The sequence below is a fragment of the Enhydra lutris genome, unplaced genomic scaffold, assembly GCF_002288905.1.
Source record: "Enhydra lutris kenyoni isolate GAN:26980312 unplaced genomic scaffold, ASM228890v2 scaffoldscaffold40, whole genome shotgun sequence".
Classification (NCBI taxonomy): domain Eukaryota; kingdom Metazoa; phylum Chordata; class Mammalia; order Carnivora; family Mustelidae; genus Enhydra; species Enhydra lutris.
Window position 1 is genome coordinate 5,794,355 of NW_019154124.1, and position 18,075 is coordinate 5,812,429.

An 18,075-nucleotide genomic window follows, 5' to 3' on the forward strand; every position below is an offset into this window, starting at 1 on the left:
ATTTCAGATTTATCATTGGCTGCAGAGTTCTCTAATTTAGAAATTACTGGGTTTTTCTAAATAATTCTGATGTGGATTTATCCATAACTAAATTAATCTACAGACATTCCCCGATATAAGTAGACAATAGACCAAAAGATTTTTTTCTGTAAATGGTTATTGTTTTTATAGATATCGACATCCACTAGGCACTAACTATGTATTTTTTTTCATTAATCCAATGTTAAAAGCTCCATTATTTATCTCATCTCAGTAGCATGCTGTGTAGGATTTGCATACATTGACCTCAAAATGCTCCATGTAAAATCCCAATTTTCTCAGGGTTATAAGATAAATGAATGCCTAGTTAATGGGATGGGGGAGGGGAGGAACCCATGAAGAGTGCATTGTTTTATATATGGAACTGATAACTTTTATTATAAGTCCCAATATGCTTCCTGTGTTTGACATACATACATAATTGGGCATGTGTGGGGGGTTACACATGAAATTTATTCCGCATTACCAGCTAGCACGGAGGCCAGACCAAGCACCAGCAGCTTGCCTGCCAAAGATAACATGTGATCTAGTTTTCGTTGGCACCCCAGCTTGTTGCTGCCACTCTGTCCACCTCCCTGCCAGCTGGGAAGGCTGCCCCTGGCCGGCCGCCACAGTTCTCGATGGCCAATATCATCCATCCCAGACCCGGCAATAGTTAGAGGCTGACGCAGCCCCCCCATCACCACCCCACGCTCATGCTTCCCTGCCCCTGGCACAAAAGATGGCAGAGAGGCCCAGTTTGACACACCTCTTCCAAGAGATGCCAGGCCTTTCACAAAAAAGGCACTACAACCGCTGCATTTAAATGTGTCTCCCCCAGGCAGTAATGGGAGATATGAAAAATTCGGCTGGTAAAACCAGAAGGTGGATGGTTTTGCCAATTAATGGCATAAACTACATTCATAACATTCTTCCAGTTTCAGAGACTAAGGACAGATTCATCTTAAATAGATAACAATACACAGCCCCACACTTGGAGAGTCTTGGAACCCTCCCTTCTTCTTACAGGATAACCAGAGGGGACGGTGAATGCTCAGTTCCCTCAGACTCATCTGTGTGGAGGGGGCCAAAATATGAAAATGGGTACAGAGTTGCCTTTTTCCAGACTTCACATTTTATTAACTCCTTCATGTTAAAAAGGAAAATTGGACTTTGAAATGATTGCTCGGGACATTGATTAAATCATCATATTCATTAAAGCCATGCACTCCTCTGCCCACCCCCCAACCCGCCATGATCCTGTGGGCTTGTCTTTTGTAAATAGCGTGAATTTGTCACTGAAGTTAGTAAAAAAAAAAAAAAAAAAAAAAAAGTCTACAGTCAATCTTCCTCGTGTCAGATTCGTGCAGTTCTTCATGAGACTGGGATGTGGTAAAGGTGTCCCTGACCCCAGGAGCCAACCTGTGCTGCTTCAGTATTCGCTCAATGGTGGCCTGTCATGGAGTCTCCTTCAGGAGTTCCTTTTCAGCAACTCCAGCAACGTGGGCAGGTACATCGCCCTGGAGATACCCCTGAAAGCCCGCTCTGCTTCTACTCGCCTCCGCTGGTGGCAGCCGTCTGAAAACGGGCACTTCTACAGTCCCTGGGTTATCGACCAGGTCAGTCCATTCAAGATTAACTATTCTAATTGTTGGCACTCAAGCCATGTGCGGCCTAGATCGCATTCGGTCCAGCCTCCTCACTCAGCAGAGGGAGCCCGGGACCCACCATTGAAGGACTTGCCCACAGCCACACAGCTAGATTAGATATGCCATTTAGCTTCCTTTCATTCTCTTTTCCTTCAGTCGGCTGAGCTTATAAAAACAAACAGCACAACAGAAGGCCCAGGTCCTGCGCATAGAGAAATCTGCCATATGGGTAGAGGGACTTTATCAAGCGTGATATGAGGTTATAATTCTCTGAAAGGGAAAATGTGCAAATTAGCTGTGGTACCACATGCAGTCATTTCCAAATCCTCTTTCCTAGCCTTTGAAGAAGAAATAAATAAATCTCCCTAACATCCTTATGGAGAGTTCTAAAGGATCTTCATACATAATAAACCGCGTATGAAAGAGAACTCAAAAGAACCTGTTAACAAATGGTAGAATCCAGGCAAAGACCTGGAACTGAAATGCCTTAGGATACAACTGTCCTTAAATAGAAATTTCGCATGGAACATAATCACACATAAGCCAAATTTTGCTTTCCCAGCTTGGGCGCGTGTAGTTTCCAAAGGCACAGTTTGGCCCACGATGGCTGTGAATGGTTTTGTCAATACCTCGATTTGTTTTCTGCCGCTTCTTGCCAGATGGGCAGGCAGGCCACATAAACAAAAGCATTCTGAAAGACCCCCGACAGGAGGCTCGCATGTGACGCCAGTGTTGAGCAGTCCAACGGGTAAATACAAGAACACCAAACTCTCTCGTATCTCAAAACCGTATTGAAATGTTGTTTTCTTTAAAAAAATGCATTTCAGATTCTTATCGGAGGAAATATTTCTGGCAATACAGTCTTGGAGGATGATTTCACGACTCTGGATAGTAGGAAATGGCTGCTGCACCCAGGAGGCACCAAGATGCCTGTGTGCGGCTCTACCGGTGACGCCCTGGTCTTCATCGAAAAGGCCAGCACCCGCTACGTGGTCACCACAGACATTGCCGTGAATGAGGATTCCTTCCTACAGATCGACTTTGCCGCCTCCTGCTCAGTCACCGACTCTTGTTACGGTAAATATTCCATCTCCAGGGAGAGGGACAGACGTGTGTAAATGGTCATCCATCGCCTCTCTGACAAGTCTATAAGCAAAACAGAAGTGCACATCAGTCCAACCATAATCGCGTTCTTGGAAATGGTGTATATACGTCAAGTTTTAGAAGTCTCTTTTTTAAAGCATCAGAATGTGAGCTTTTTTTTTAAGTGTATGTATTTGAAGACTTTTTTACATATAAAGAATAATGCCTCATTTATCTCTTTTGAAAAATCCGGATTGTTTTTTTACCATCAGACTTGCAGAATTAGGGACTCTCGTCACATAGAGAATGCCAGCATCAGCAATAGGATTTACACATGAATCGGTGTATACATGTGTTTTAATTCATAGGGCTTTAGATTAGTTCAGCTACTGTCTTCTTTCCATCACCCCAGGAATCATGAAATTTTGCTGTCCCCATTTTGCTTTACACTTTTTGCCATTCTGGGTCATAGCATAGTCTAGGCCACCTTCATTGTGGCCAGTGTGCATCCTCTGAATTGTGCGCATGCACTCATTCACACTCACATATACCTTGCACGTCGGTGCACACACACACACATGCGCACACACACATAGACACACCTATCTTAGGAGGTATAAAGACTGACATCACTGCATACTTGGGCCCTTCACTGTAACTTGCAAACCTGTCCGGATTCTGGGGGGTCTTCTGGTCTTTTACCTCCAGGAGATCCAGACTTCTTCCTGGAAGTATCATTCTTCCTCCAGGAGAGCCAGAATAGAATGTCCACAAGGACTATTTTCTGTTTTAGATTCCAGAGGGCCAACATCTGACAAATTTGGTTACTTCCAAGGTCTTGCAAAATCCACATTTTTCATATTTTCCTTAGTTTGGACTTAAGGGACATACCTTAGGGGGAATCCCAGAAGTGCTCTTTCCACCTCAGATTCAGTCAGTCAACACTAAATTCATCAACGGGGTGGAACTTAATAAGGATAAGGTACACATCTGTCTTCAACAGGTATAGCTGAGGGGTATGTCAGAAAGTTAGAGTCCGGTAGATGATGAAGTCAAGTGCTATATGCATTGGTACTGCAGCAGGATGTACTGAAAGCTCAAAGGAGAATGAGATGACCAATGGATGGCCAATACAAGGATCTGGGGAAGATTTCACAAAGAAGCTTAGTCTCAAGTGGGCATTGATGATTGGAATGGATTTGTAGGGTGGATGGAGAAGAAAGGACATCCCAAGCTTGCAGCATAAGCAAAGAAGCAGAGATGGGGTCCTCCTCGTCCATAGGGAAAACCATGAGCAGACCAGCCTGAACAGGCAATATTTGCATCTAGTGGAGGAGAGAAGAGTGCCGCTTTTGAAAATAGAAAAGGACGTTAGGGTCTTAGATACCTTTTTCCTCTGTAGCTTGGGAAGGCAATGAGAACTCAGGGAGTTAAGTTATGACCCAGTAGGCGTGCAGCAGCACCAGGACTGGCACTCTGCCCTCATAAGTCCAGCCCTCTGTATTTTCTACTGCGGGCTGGTGCATCCTCTTGAGAAAAGTTGAACTGAATGATACAATCAAAGAGGAAAAATAGATAAGCAGAGTTGGCAGCTAAGGAAGAAGAGCCTTGAAAGGCACATACAAGAATCTGTGCTTGACAAGGACATGAATAAAAGGGCACAAGGGCAGGCGAGTGACATGGTCTGTTTTAGGGAGATTAACCCAGGAGCTAAGAGAAGAATCCCAATAAAGAACCTCAGTGGTCACCTCTGTAGGAGGTGATACGGTCCTCACTGTGTGGCAGGAAGAAAACTGGAATGGATAAAATTGATATGAGACAATGCAAGCACAGAGGAAAGAAGCAGAAAAGTCTCAAAACCAGGTGCCAGTTTGAATATAGAGAGTAAAGGAGAGAGAAGAGTAAATTTCTAAAATAATTTCTGAATTTTGAACCCGGAAAACCAGTGCCAAAGGTATGGCCATTGAAAGACTTGGGTAGTTAAGAAGAGATGTTTATTTATGGGGGGAAATGGTGAGTTTTTCTTTAGTTTGGGTGCAAGTAGCTTTAAGTGGGGGTGCCCTTGACTGAAGAGGATTTACAATATAGAAAGCAGGAACTTTGTCTAAACTGTGCATTACAATATGCCAACATCCGATGCGATGCCAGGCTGAGTAAACATTTATTGAGTGAAGGAAATTAATTAGAGACATAAAATTGGCAGTTCTGGGCACAGGGATAATAGTTAAAGCCCGAGGAGTATACACAGAGAATAGAAAGCCAGAAATGGAGTTTGGAAGAATGCCCATAACTGGGCTCGTTAGTACGGGAGTCAGAGGGAAAGTAAGACAGGAGATCCAGAATAATGTCCTCCAAAAGAAAAGAAAGTTTCAAGAATCAAGGAATAATCAATAATGTCCATCACTGTAGGAAGGACAAGAACAATGAAGACTGAGCTGGACCACTGTATTTCACTAGGAAGGGTTGCTAGGGACCGTGCTGCAGTGAGGGGTCCCACGCCGGCTGTGCGTGAGAATCACCTGGGAATCTGCATGGCTCCCGACACCTTGGCTGTGCCCCAGGAGAGTGAAATCACAGTCCCTGGGGCGGGGATCCTGGCATTCGTGCTTTCTAAAAGTACCCAGGTGATTTCAGTGTTCAGCCAAGTTTGAGAATCATGAGGAAGCAATTTCAAGACAGAAGTAGGGGCTCGAGCAGTTTTGATAGAGACTGAAGCAGGAAATCAAGAGGAATACAAAACGTAGGTTCTAAGTTGGATTTTTCAGACAAAACAGAAAGAAACTGCTTTTCCTAGACCCACAGCCTGACTGCATGCTTGGGTACCTCCTTATACGTCTCTGATTCCCCAGTACCTTCTTCCCTCACACCATACAGCAGGATATGTGAGCACGAGGGATTTTGCTGTTTCTAAGAAGTTTTACCTATAGCAGGAGCAAAATTGGCATTTTTAGTCAGGATCCCTGTGGAATGGTCAAATTTTGAGAAAGTTGATCAATTTTTTTAAGCTATGTAAAAGTAATCATTAAAAAGTATGGTTACTATGTTTGTACTTGCAAGTTAACCATGAAATAAACAGACATAGTTGTTACAGTATATATACATATAATTTTATAATTTCATAATATACCATAACTATTTATATACAATATAAATATATACTATATATATATATATACACACACACACAGTAAGTATATATATAACTACCATTACTGTTGCTTACCTACATATGAACAATGGTTTTGTTATGATTGTTCTGAAAGTTTCTCAGTATACAGAGTGATTCAGGAATTTTTATTTTATGTTTCACTTGATCCTAGCCCCTTAAAAGAAAAATGATTTTAATCTGGAAAGTAAAAATTAATAACTAGCATTATACAGAAGGAAAAATAAAACCAGGAAATATTTCAAAATAGGAAACATAAATATGGAGGAAAATCAAATTGACATTTGAATTAAAACATAAGAAAACATAAGTAATTATGGTTCCTGGGTCTACATACATGTATTTCTATGTAGAATAACATTTTCTGTTCCAGCTATTGAATTGGAATACTCAGTAGATCTTGGATTATCATGGCACCCATTGGTAAGGGACTGTCTACCTACCAGTGTTGAGTGCAGCCGCTATCACCTGCAGAGGATCCTGGTGTCAGACACGTTCAACAAATGGACCAGAATCACTCTACCTCTTCCTCCTTATACCAGGTATGGGTGCTTCTGCATGTAGTGAACCCCATTTGGTATTATTTGACATGTTGGATTTTAAGACAACAAGTCTGATTGATATACATGCAATTTGTTACTTGTTGATGGTATTGCCAGGCATGAATTATTAACCAAAACAGGGGCACCTGGCTGCCTCAAATCTGTAGAGCATGTGACTCTTGATCTCAGAGTTGTGAGTTTGAGCCCCACATTAGGCACAGAGTTTACTTTTTAAAAAAATAAGCAAAATAGGGGGTGCCTGGCTGGCTCAATCAGTGGAACATGTCACTCTAGATCTTGGGGTCATGAGTTCAAGCCCCACATTGGGCATTGAGCTCAGCTGGGGAGGGAATGTGCTATGGTGAGAAAAAAAGGGGGGAGAAGAAAAAGGAAAGAAAGAAAGAGAAATTTAAAAAACAGGGTGCCTACCCGGCTTGGCTAGAAGAACATGCAACTCTTGATCTCAGGGACATGAGCTTGAGTCACACATTAGGTGTAGAGATTACTTAAATAAGTAAATAATTTTAAAGTTTATTTTCTTAAAAAAAATAAAAATAAAAAAGTGAAGTAGAAACCAGTTTTTGTGGTGACATTGTTCTGTGATTTCCCAAAAGCCAGGTCTATACTGACTTTTACTTAACATATTTTGAAAAAATGGCATATCCAAGAAAATAGTGGCTGAATCAGTGAGAAATGCCAACTTGATTCACTTAAATTTAAAAGAGTCACATTGAATACAGAATAGATTTAAATGGAGTCTACTTTCTGTTCAGTCTGACTACTGTAGAGACAATAGTGAGTAGTGTCAAATCAAATAGAGCAAATAAATGTATATTAGAATTATTGTCTGCTTTTGAAATTGTATTTTTAAGAGTATCTTGAGAATTATTGCCTGGAGCATTCTTTTTCTATGGAAAACAATGATGACTACATCATGCATGGTGCCTCTAAGAAATGATGGTGTCTTCATAAAACTGCCTGGTAAATGCTTTATTTGAGTAAAACAGAGACTTCACCTTGCCTAAGGGATACGGCTAACGACACTCTCTTTTCACTAAGTAGGTACTAATCATAGGGAAGCTTTAAAATCTTGATAGGAATTCCCATTCCCTCCAAAAAAAAAAAAAAAGAAAAGCAAAATGGTATTCATTTGTTGCCATTAAGAGAGAAGCAAAGCTTCTTTGGAATAGAAGGTATGGTTTGGCTCCCCACGAATGAAGAATGAATAAATCTTCCTAGCAAATGATCATAAAATTCAACTATTCATCTAGGACATAACTTTTCTTGGGATTATCATAAATGGACTGGTTGTGGTTACTAACAGCCAAGGGCTCCTCTACAATTGCTGGCTCAGAGGTATAAGACTATATTAGCTGTCAGTAGAGTTGCCAAGTTTAAATGAGATACGTGAGATTTTGTTGCTCGTTAAAGGTATTGCCATGCATGAATTATTAAGGCGATCCTAATAAGTAAAATAGAAAAAAAAACTCTATTAAGGCAGTAGTCTTCTAAGGCTTTATGAATTCTGTGAATTATTACCCAGCTACTTGGTAGCATTTTGCAAATAAATGACATTCTAAGATTTATTCCAGCTAGTCATTATACCCTTGAGTCTTCTACTCAAGAAAGGTAATTATTCCTCATCTTTTAATCTGTCTTTTAATTGTCTTTTGCATATACCCATAAGAATTTTGACCCTTTCGAGTGACATTTGAAAAATTTGGTGAGCATCCATTTCTTCTTGTTATCATATTGAAAATATGCAGTTTGCTTATCGTGCTACCCTCAAAGCCCTTGTTGTACAATGGCCTTACTGCCTTACAGTAAGGCCCTCTGGATAATTCTGAAAGAAATGCACATGCATAGAGCCCAAGCCAGACCCACCTCTTACTGTGCTCTTCCATATGCCAGAGATCATTAGAACAATGTGCGAGGCTCGTAGCACTTTGTCTCAAACACAAGTTAGTGTATCTCAACTATACGTGCTCTTAGTATCCTATTACTTTTTCAATATGGCATTTCTGTGTTTTGAGCTGAACTTACAGCCTCAACATCTGCAAAGTATTGAGACATCTGTGCTTGCATGGTCCACTAGGACAGAATTGAGAATTTCAGTTTGTAGCTCTTTGCTGTAAACAAAAACAAGGCTGAAGACTTGAAACTTTGTGTTAAGTAGTGGGTGAGGAGTGACCGTGACAATGTGCCGATGGTAGATCTGTCCACTCACTCAGTTATGGTAGAATGACAAGGCTGGGATCCCAGTATTGTTGGCAGAGCGGTAGTAAGAGTCAACTGAGACTCTTGCACCGTGCATGATGTAGTTGTAGATGTTTGTTGGTTATCCACAAACTGACATCAAACCCTTACCCAGTCTAAAATGGCCAGTAGTCAACAATAGAGATTCTTCCTTCATTTAGTCATCCATTAAATGAATATTTTTGGAACATTTATATGCTAGGTCTGTACAAGGGGCTGAACTTATCCCTGCCTCAACAAACTTTACATGAAGTGGGAGAGAGAGACATGAACCAGAAATCACCAGTAATCGCAGAAGTAAATAAAAAATTCAACTGCGGTAGGTGATGGGGGACAGTTGCATGATGCTGAGAAATTATGTGTCCTAGGGAGATTTGCCTTGATCAGCAAAGTCAAGGGACACCCTTTGGAGGAAAGCATAATTGAAGTAAGAGCAGTGTTCCACACAAGGAAGACAGCCTATGGTAGGAGGTAGCAGGCATATCTGAGATACTGAAAGAATGGATCGAACCTAGAGAGAAAGTGGAGTGAGATGGAGTCAGACCATGAAGAGTATTGTACATCATACTGAAGATTTGGGGGTATGTCCAGGATGCCTGGGTGGCTCAGTCAGGTAAGTTTCTGCCTTCAGCTCAGGTCTTGATCTCAGGGTCCTGGGATCGAGCCCCACATCATCGTGCTCTCTGCCTATTCTGCTCTCTCTGCTCAATGAGGCATCTGCTTCTCTCTCTCTCTCTCTCTCTCTCTCTATCTGTCTGTGCTCTCTTCCTCTCCCTCTGTGCCCTCTCTCAAATAAATAAAATCTTGAAAAAAATTTTTTAAACAATTTGGGGATACGTCATATAGGTGCTTAAAAACATACTAAAGTGCTTGGGAATAGGGGGACACTGTTGCTGCTCAGATTTGCACCAGAAAAGCTTATTCTAATTGGAAGACAAATTGGGGAGGATAAGAGTTCCTGGAAGGAGACTCTTGAAGAGGCAGTGAGTGCTGGTAGCTTGGACTAAGGTGCTAGAGACATGAAGGGAAGTAAAGAAATTCAAGAGAAATGGAAGCAAAATTGAGTTTGGTGAAGTGGACATAAGAAGGTGAGGCCAGGGCCAATGTTGAAGACGACTCTGGTTTCTGAGTTGAACTGAATGGTTGCTCATGCATTTCACTGGGCAGGGAACACTGAGACTGAACACAAGACACATCACACTCTGCTCCAGACGTTTCTACCTAAATAAGCTGAGAGGGCTAGAATCCTCGTCTCTATCATTCCCATATATACTGGTTCAGTTAGATCTTACTGGAAATTTAAAAAATGAATGGAAAGCATTGTGATTTAGTGGAGATTCCAGCTTTTCAGCCCTGTGAGCTTTTAAGCAAGTCATTCCATGTCCCAAAGCTGCAGGGTCCTCATGTGAAAAGTGAAGAGACTTTTTGCCATATAAAAACTCGAATAAATGTGCAAGGACGAGCTTGGGACATTGTGAACATTTATATTATTTAGATCTTCTTTTATACATTTATACATTGACAACATGATCACACTTGGGATTATCAGACTTTATCTTTAGTCAGACTAAGAAGTCTCCCTAAGCTCGCTTAACAGGAGAGGTCAATGGTAATGGTCAGACACTGTCTTAAGTTCCTGCCCTGGAGCAGGTTACCATCTGATTGGGGAAAAATTAACAACTTAAAAATAAAATGTGCCGTATGTAATTGAGAGCTTCAATGAGGAATGGGCTAGGAATGACATAGATACTGAGAGATGGGCAACAGCGTTGAATGCGAGAGTTACAGGGGGGTTTGTAGAAAAGATGGGTGCGGGCCTCAAGGGATGGCTAGGAATTAGGAGTAAGGTTAAGGAGAAGAACATTCTAAGTTAGGGAAACAATGTGAACAGGACATAAGGGCCTGGCAAGCGCCCAGGAGTTGCTGATGAAGGCAGAGGGCTCATACCTGGAAGCTGTGGCAAGTTGTTTGTTCGTGGAGTTGGCTGAACTTACAAGCACTGAAGCAAAGCAGAGGAGTTTAGACTTGATGGAATAATGAACTGTGGTGGGTTTTGAAATGGAGAATGTTCTTCCAAGGAAAACAATTCTCTTACTTAAAAGAAGGTGGCAAAGGTGTTGTGATCATGACTTACATGAAGTAGCAAGGGTCTGGGCTACAGCCAACAAGAAGGGGATGAGATGGATATTCCAGCACATTTCAAGGAAAGAACTGATAAAACTCACTGGCTGCTTCTCCACTGCACACATCAAGAGACGACTCCAGAGTTTGAAGCCCGAGAGAGCGGGGAGAAAGCTGCAGTTGACTCCAGGAGGGACAGTGTGACAAACTTAACCAAATGAAGCTGAATTCATTGTGCTGTCTGGAAATACAAATGAAGACATCCATCTGACGGAGATGGGAAGGTCGGAGCCCAGGGAAAGGTGATCAGCTTTGGAGGCACGAGCACAGAGGTGATAGGCAATGCCGTAAAACTGTCAGCCGTCCACGGGAGAGCATTTAAAAAGAAAAGAAAGGATCTGTAAATTTAATAGCAGAAAGAGTGGAAATGGTTATTGAAGTGACCGTGAGGATACAGTTAGGGAGGCAGAGGAAGAATCACAAGAGCACGGCATCCGTAAGCAAGCGAGAATAGAGTATCACGGAGGAAGAAGTCACCACCTGTGATGTATGCTGCTGGGACTAAAGAAGAAAAAAGTTTCACAATAAATTTGCTTGATTTTTCAGCAAGGAGATAGTCACTGACCTTCAAAGATACTGAAAATAAATACAGCTTGTCTGGTTCCAGAGCCCAGGGGCTTAACCACTATATTAGTCCTACATTTTTATTGCTTACCTAGGAGATATGGTCCTGGAAGAAATAGGAGGGAAGAAGGCAGGGTATCTTGAGAGATGCTGAAAAAAATGCAGAGATGCTAAAATCAATTTCACAGCCCATAATCTGAATGTGCCTCCTCCTACTCACTAATCCCAGATCTAAAATTAACAAGTGGCTCAAGTAGCATGGGTTCTTGAAATGTCACCTGAGAACCAGGGTGGGTCATTGGAAGGACAGGTAACTCAAATCCACTGAGAAAGGTGGTGGGGAGGGAGGTGCTGCCACTGGAAGGCTCAGGTGTGACTTGGCTATTTTAAGTCACAGTTTGAAGATGATCCATTCCCTCCTACCGGCCCTAATGGCCTGGCTGATACCACTGTCTTTAAAGATTAACTACAACACTTTGGAAGCCAGGTGGTTTTAGCCACAGCGTGGACACTGCTTAACATTTGCAGTTTACAGAAGTGATAAGCACCAGAAACAGAAAAAGACTGTGGAAAGTTTGGGATAATGGAATAGGGTTGGGTTGACCTCTTTTTAGGTAAACAGATTTAGGGAGGGAGGATATTCTTCCGTGATAATCCCAACTGTAGGCAAAGAAAGGATCTTGTGCTAAGAAAACCAAATGACTACATATAGTATTTATTGGGTTTGTCATGGAGAAATATTCCAAGGAATTACAAGTTCATTTTTTAAAGGAGAGATTCTTTAAACCTGCCTCAGTACTATTTATCTCCATTGTTACTTCCAATTTTCCAGTTATCTTTTAAAAGACTTTTTGAAAGCATTCATATTACTGAACATGTTGTTAAAATTTTTCAGTCAAGTCAAGGAAGCCGTGGACTTCTCTTCCATATCCATTTTCTCATGCATCATTTTGATATTTTGAATACCATTGCTATTACTTTACCAAATTCGTGTTGGACTTTCAGGACAACAGAACATAAAATAATTTTGTCTGGTATAAACCATGGTACTATGGACTTTCACATACTGAATATATTAATACTTTCACATTATGTGAAGATAAATAAAACCTATTTCCATTTCCACTACAATGGAGAATAAAACTACTTACAGAAATTCTGCATTCCAGCTAAGCTTTCTCAGTTGTCAACCTTGTTGCCAAAGTTTTGTTAGGAAAATTTGAGGTTTGTCTGTGCTTTGTACATATTGCTATGTATGGATTCTTAAGATTGCTTTAATAATTAAATATAAGTCATTCTCCATTGAGAAGGCATTTTAAAAATTATAGGAAATTCCTTTTATTTGAAGGATAGTCCAGTGTATTTGATGCTCTCAGTAGGCCTACTCAGAACACTGTAGTTTTTTAAATTATCATTACTAATTATAATTATCAGCAAAAATAATAATTCCTTATTTTACTAAAACAAGGATAACCATTTTCCTTTCTTTATAATCAAATCAAAATTTTACTCTTGCGTTTCAAGGGACCACAGGTTATTTTTGGCTCACATTTATTTAATTAAAATTACAAAATTTAAGAAAATAACAAACTATATTTCAATATAATCATCACCCAGCTTCAACTGTTATTAATTTATGACCAGTCTTGTCTCTTCAATAGCACCACTCACTCTGGAACCCCTATTTTGAAGCAGTTCCCAAACAGATCATTTCAACTGCAAATATTTTAGTATGTAGCTCTAAAAGAGGACTTTAAAAAATATAATTATAATATCAATATCCCACCTAAAAATAAGTGAGTTTCTTATTCAATATTTTCTTACTCAATATTTACTTAGTACTCAGTATTCAGATGTCCCTATTTGTCTCATAAAACATTTTATCATTTTTTTCAAGTTAGGATATAAATCAATATAATTGGTTGATATGTCTCTTAAGTTCTCTTTAACTTTGAGGTCTCCGTGTTAACCTTTTCAGATGAGGACTATGACACAGAGAAGTTATATTACTTTCCCCATAGACATATAGTCGGTGGCTGAACCAGGATTATACCAAAGTTCTCCATTTGTTCTTTATCAAGGAAGGATGAAAGGCCATGTGGGGTGACTTGTTTAAATTCTTCTGTTGCTAACGCTGTTATGTGCTTTCCACCAGAGTTCCAGGGAGGTATTGTGTAGGATCTAGGTCACCTTAAAAGGATACCTTACCTTTATCATATTTGTTTGGGGTCATAACCTGTGGTCCAGACACTTTCTCCTCTCATTCCAGTATTCAGACCCCAGCTTTTTGTAAGAAATTTAGAAGAAGGGAAGACTAGCTGACAGTAAATAAGTAAATATTCTTCCATGGGTAGATTAATGTTACCCAAAAATCCCAAAATGTTATAGTCATTTAGTGTCCTACAAATTCCTAGTGTTATAATCACTGAAGGAATTTTCTACCAAAAGGTCTGGAATGCCTAAATTAAGAACTCCCAGCTCGCTGCCAAATCAGTGGTCTTCCAGCCTTTACCTGCTATTCAAGACAACTAGGGTTCTCAGTGACACATCAGCTCCAGCAGGAGATAATAGTTCTAGAGCCAGTTCCCAACTAAGAAGCCCCCTCCTTTAGTGGCAGTCCTTCCACCTGTGAAATGAGTCAGTTGTACAGAGAAGTTTGTAAGAGTCATCCTCTCATTTCCACCCCAAAATTCAACCTCCTTCTTTGGTTCATAGTTCAGTGTCTTCTTCATGAGGATCTCCCCCAGAGGAGGGATCCCCTGGCAGACGACCCATCCCTTTAATAAAAGCCCCTCGCCATAAGTAATTCATTCACATTTCAGGCCTCCTCTCTGGAGCCTACTTTTTCTCTAGCTCTTATCTGTATGTCATGGGTGTCACCCATGGGCCCACTCTGTTCAGGTACGCTGATCTCTACTTCCTCTCCCGGGTACACCTACCAGTGGGATCGCTGGGTCATATGGTGACTCCATGTTCAACATTTTGAGAAGCAAAAAACATGTTCTCCCCAGCAGCCACGCCAGTTTACATTCCCACTGGCAGTGTATGAAGGCTCCACATCCTTGCCAACACTTGTTATTGCTGTCTTTTTTTATTACAGCCACCTAGTGGGTAGGAAGTTGTATCTAATTTTGGTCTTGATTTGCATTTCTCTAATGACTAATGATGTTGAACATACACTTATCAGCCATTTATAGATCTCCCTTGGAGTATTCCCACTTTTGCCTAACACAGAAAAATAGGCTCGTGGAGGAAATTGTTTTTCAGGATAAAGGCAGGACCTTGGCTGCCAAGGGAAATACAGAGGCAGGACCTTGGCTGCCTTGGGGCATTGTAGAGCCTCTAACTAAATACAGAGGGCCAAGGGCTTCAGCTAGGACATTAACTTGCTGAAAGAACAGACAGACTTGGGTGTACACACAGCAACAATATACACGGCCTTCCGTAGCTGAACAACTGATCATATTTAGAGGTCGTGGTAGGGATAGGATGATTTTGTACAGTTTGAGGTGGTTTTGAGTTTACTCATTGAGAATACATTGTAGTAACAAACCAGGAGATTCTTGCCTTCTCTCAGTTTCGTGAGTGTGACTTACAGCCCTGTGACAGGGCGCAAGCTTCAGCTTTTTCGTTGAGAGTAAGAGGAGTGGCTATATTTATAGTCCTAAATATTTTATGTATTTCTGAGAGTAAAGGAAGCATCAAGGAAGAGTGAAAAGGTGTTTTTTTTTTTAGTTCTGTATGGTTCCTATCACAAGGCTTTTTTTCCTGAGGATGATGATGACAAGAGGACTTTATAGGTAGAAGGAGTAGTCCTGGAGAAAAGAGCAGATACAAAGACTCAGAAATGTGTTTAGAAACCTATTAAAAGGTGTGAAGGCAATGTGGGGAAAAATTCCCTGGGAGAGCAGAGATGGAAGCCATACTAGTGAGGGTAACATTTTTTAACTTCATAGCAATGGATGTTCAATTATTAAACAACACTTATGGAGCACTTAGTATGTGCAGTTGATGGAGAGGAAATGATGTAAATTCAGAAAAGAAGCAAAGGGAGACATTTCAAGGATATGGAAAAGGAGAAATATGCTCTGGGGCCACTTTCCCTAAACTCCAAGAAGCAGCAGCTGGTGGTGGCCGTCATTATAAGGAAGCTTCAGGATAAATGATGACACCTGCCAAGGGACTTCACCAAGACACTCACAGGTCTTGGTAAACACAAGCTAATTAATTTTCACAACACCCTTGTGAGGTGGGAAGTAGCGTTTTCTTAGTTTTACAGATGGGGAAGTGTCAGCACATAAACATAAATGATTTGGCCCCTTTATATAGTGAAGTTGTGACAAGGTTGGGACTAAGAAGTCCTAGAAATTCAACTTCCAGACCTTCATTTTTCAACTTATATTCCAATTCATCCCCTTAGTGAAAGTGTCTCCCTTTCCTATAAAATAATATTGGATAGTATATTTATCCCTGTTTTATGGGTACACAATTACTAAGTGCAGTGTTCCCAAGAATATAAAATCACATTTGAGACAGGGCCCTAGAAGTCCTCTAAGTTAAACCCCTCATTACTTATGTTAAATTATTCACTGCGGACACAGGACTGACTAGTGCCAGAGTACAGATTAGCGTCCCTAAATATCTGTACTCTTAGTGGCCAACTCTGGTTTTAGTACATTCTACACATGGTCTCCCACTGTTTCCTTTTCTGTGGAATGCCACAGAGTTGTGCAAACTGAACATGTCATGGTTGGAAGTCCCCATAAAAGCTATCAACCCCAACAATGCATCTGGCTCTTAAATCTTCTCTACAATCTCTCTGTTAAGTGGCTGCCCAGACTGTGATTCAACACAACCAACATTCAGAAAGCCACCCCCTACTAGGCAGCTCACGCCACCTCTCAACTGCTGGGAGTTCTTCTCCCGCTTTGACAGCCACCAGATCACTGCCCCCTCCAGCACTGACCCCCAGTCCCTGCCCACCCGCCATGAAGACATCTCTTATTTGATTATTCCAGACCATCTTTATTGCTGTCACCTTACTATTCTTTCAAAAAATATTTATGAAGTCCCATCTATAGGTGTCACCAACAATAAAATGATAAACAAGAAGAATAATCCAAGAGAGGAAACTATGCAAAAATAAACACTTGGAATAAAAAGTAATGAAGGCTTTAATGGAGTATCCTAAAACATTAGGGGAACGAAGATTACCTGCCTACCCTTTAAAAGAACTGGAGATACAGAACAGTATTCCCTGAAGGGATAGAGATGTTTCCTGCCCTTCAGAAATTTATAGTCTGAAAGAAAAAGAATATAAGTGTTGACTTGTTATTAGAATCCAAGTAACCATGTGCTATGGAGATATGATATTCTACTATGTTATTTATAAAATGTTGCTGCATGTAAACAGGCATAACTATTAATGAATTTCATCATTAAGAAGTAACTGAACAGGAGTGCCTGGGTGGCTCAGTTAGTTACGTGTCTGACTCTTGATTTTGACTCAGGTCATGGTCTCAGGGTCATGAGATCGAGCCCTGGGTCAGCTTCATCAAACAGAGTCTGCTTGTCCCTCTCCCTCGCCCTCTGGCCCTCCCCTTTCCCCACTGCCCACTCTGCTCAGCCCTGCATGTTCTCCCTCTAAAATAAATAAATCTTAAAAAAAAAAGTTGCAGGGAGTTGGTATCAAGGCGCCACCATTCTCACAGTTAGCAGTTGGAAGAGGCTCCTCCGGGGCTATGCTGTGCTGTTCAGTTAATTTTTTTTTTTAAGATTTTAATTATTTATTTGAGAGAGAAAGTGCATCCATTCTAGCAGTGGTAGGAGCACAGGGGGAGAGAGAAAGAGGGGGAAAGAATTTCAAACAGACTCTGCACTGAGCATAGAGCCCTAACATGGAACTGGATTTCACAACCCCAAGATCATGACCGGAACCAAAACCAAGAGTCAGATGCCCAACTGACAGAGCCACCCAGGTGCCCCTTAACTGCTTGCACCTATAGAGCACCTACTAAGTGCTAGGCACTGTGCAGAGAGGGTATAATGTTGAGAAAAGGGGATTAACACTGTTCCCTTGTAACTTGCTCTTCTGAGGAGGAGGCAGACATTTAAGAAATATTTTTGCAAATAAATATATAACTACAATTGTGATAAATATTATAAAAGGAAAAGAACGGTTTGCTCTGGAATAAATGTGATTTTTAAAGGGACCCAAAAGAAAATTTCTCTGAGGACCTAAGACTGCCTCCGAGACCTGAGGGACACAGAAGGGGTAACCAGGCAGAGAGAGGAAGGAAATGTAGGCAGAAGATGGGAAAGAGTGTTGTGAGCTCTGGGAACTGGGAGAAGGAGCGGTGCTCCAGACTGAGTAGCCGGGATAGAGGGATAGAGGATGGGGCCCAGGAGGAGTTTGGGGTTGAAGTTAAATGCCACAGGAAGTGAGGGGAGGATGTTAGGTAGTCTATGAGAGCTGAGGAGCAAGAAGTATTATGGAAAAATCAGTGCATAGGTGCTCAGTAAGCAAATATCAAACAGAACTGTGTATTTTCAGAATGGAGATTGTAGTTCTGGTCTGTTTCTTTTCTAGTTTCTAAACTTAATGCGTATGTTTTCA

At 41.0% G+C, this 18,075-nt stretch overlaps 1 protein-coding gene across 2 annotated transcripts in view; it reads left to right on the forward strand.

Moving 5' to 3' along the window:
* Positions 1-18,075, forward strand: part of LOC111155225 (reelin) — a 505,959-nt gene that overhangs the window by 440,316 nt on the left and 47,568 nt on the right. For both annotated transcript variants that reach the window (XM_022515343.1, XM_022515345.1), the window contains exons 44-46: positions 1,379-1,637; positions 2,495-2,744; positions 6,290-6,458. In XM_022515343.1, coding sequence (XP_022371051.1) covers positions 1,379-1,637; positions 2,495-2,744; positions 6,290-6,458 — 678 coding nt within the window. The remainder of the gene's footprint in view (positions 1-1,378; positions 1,638-2,494; positions 2,745-6,289; positions 6,459-18,075) is intronic.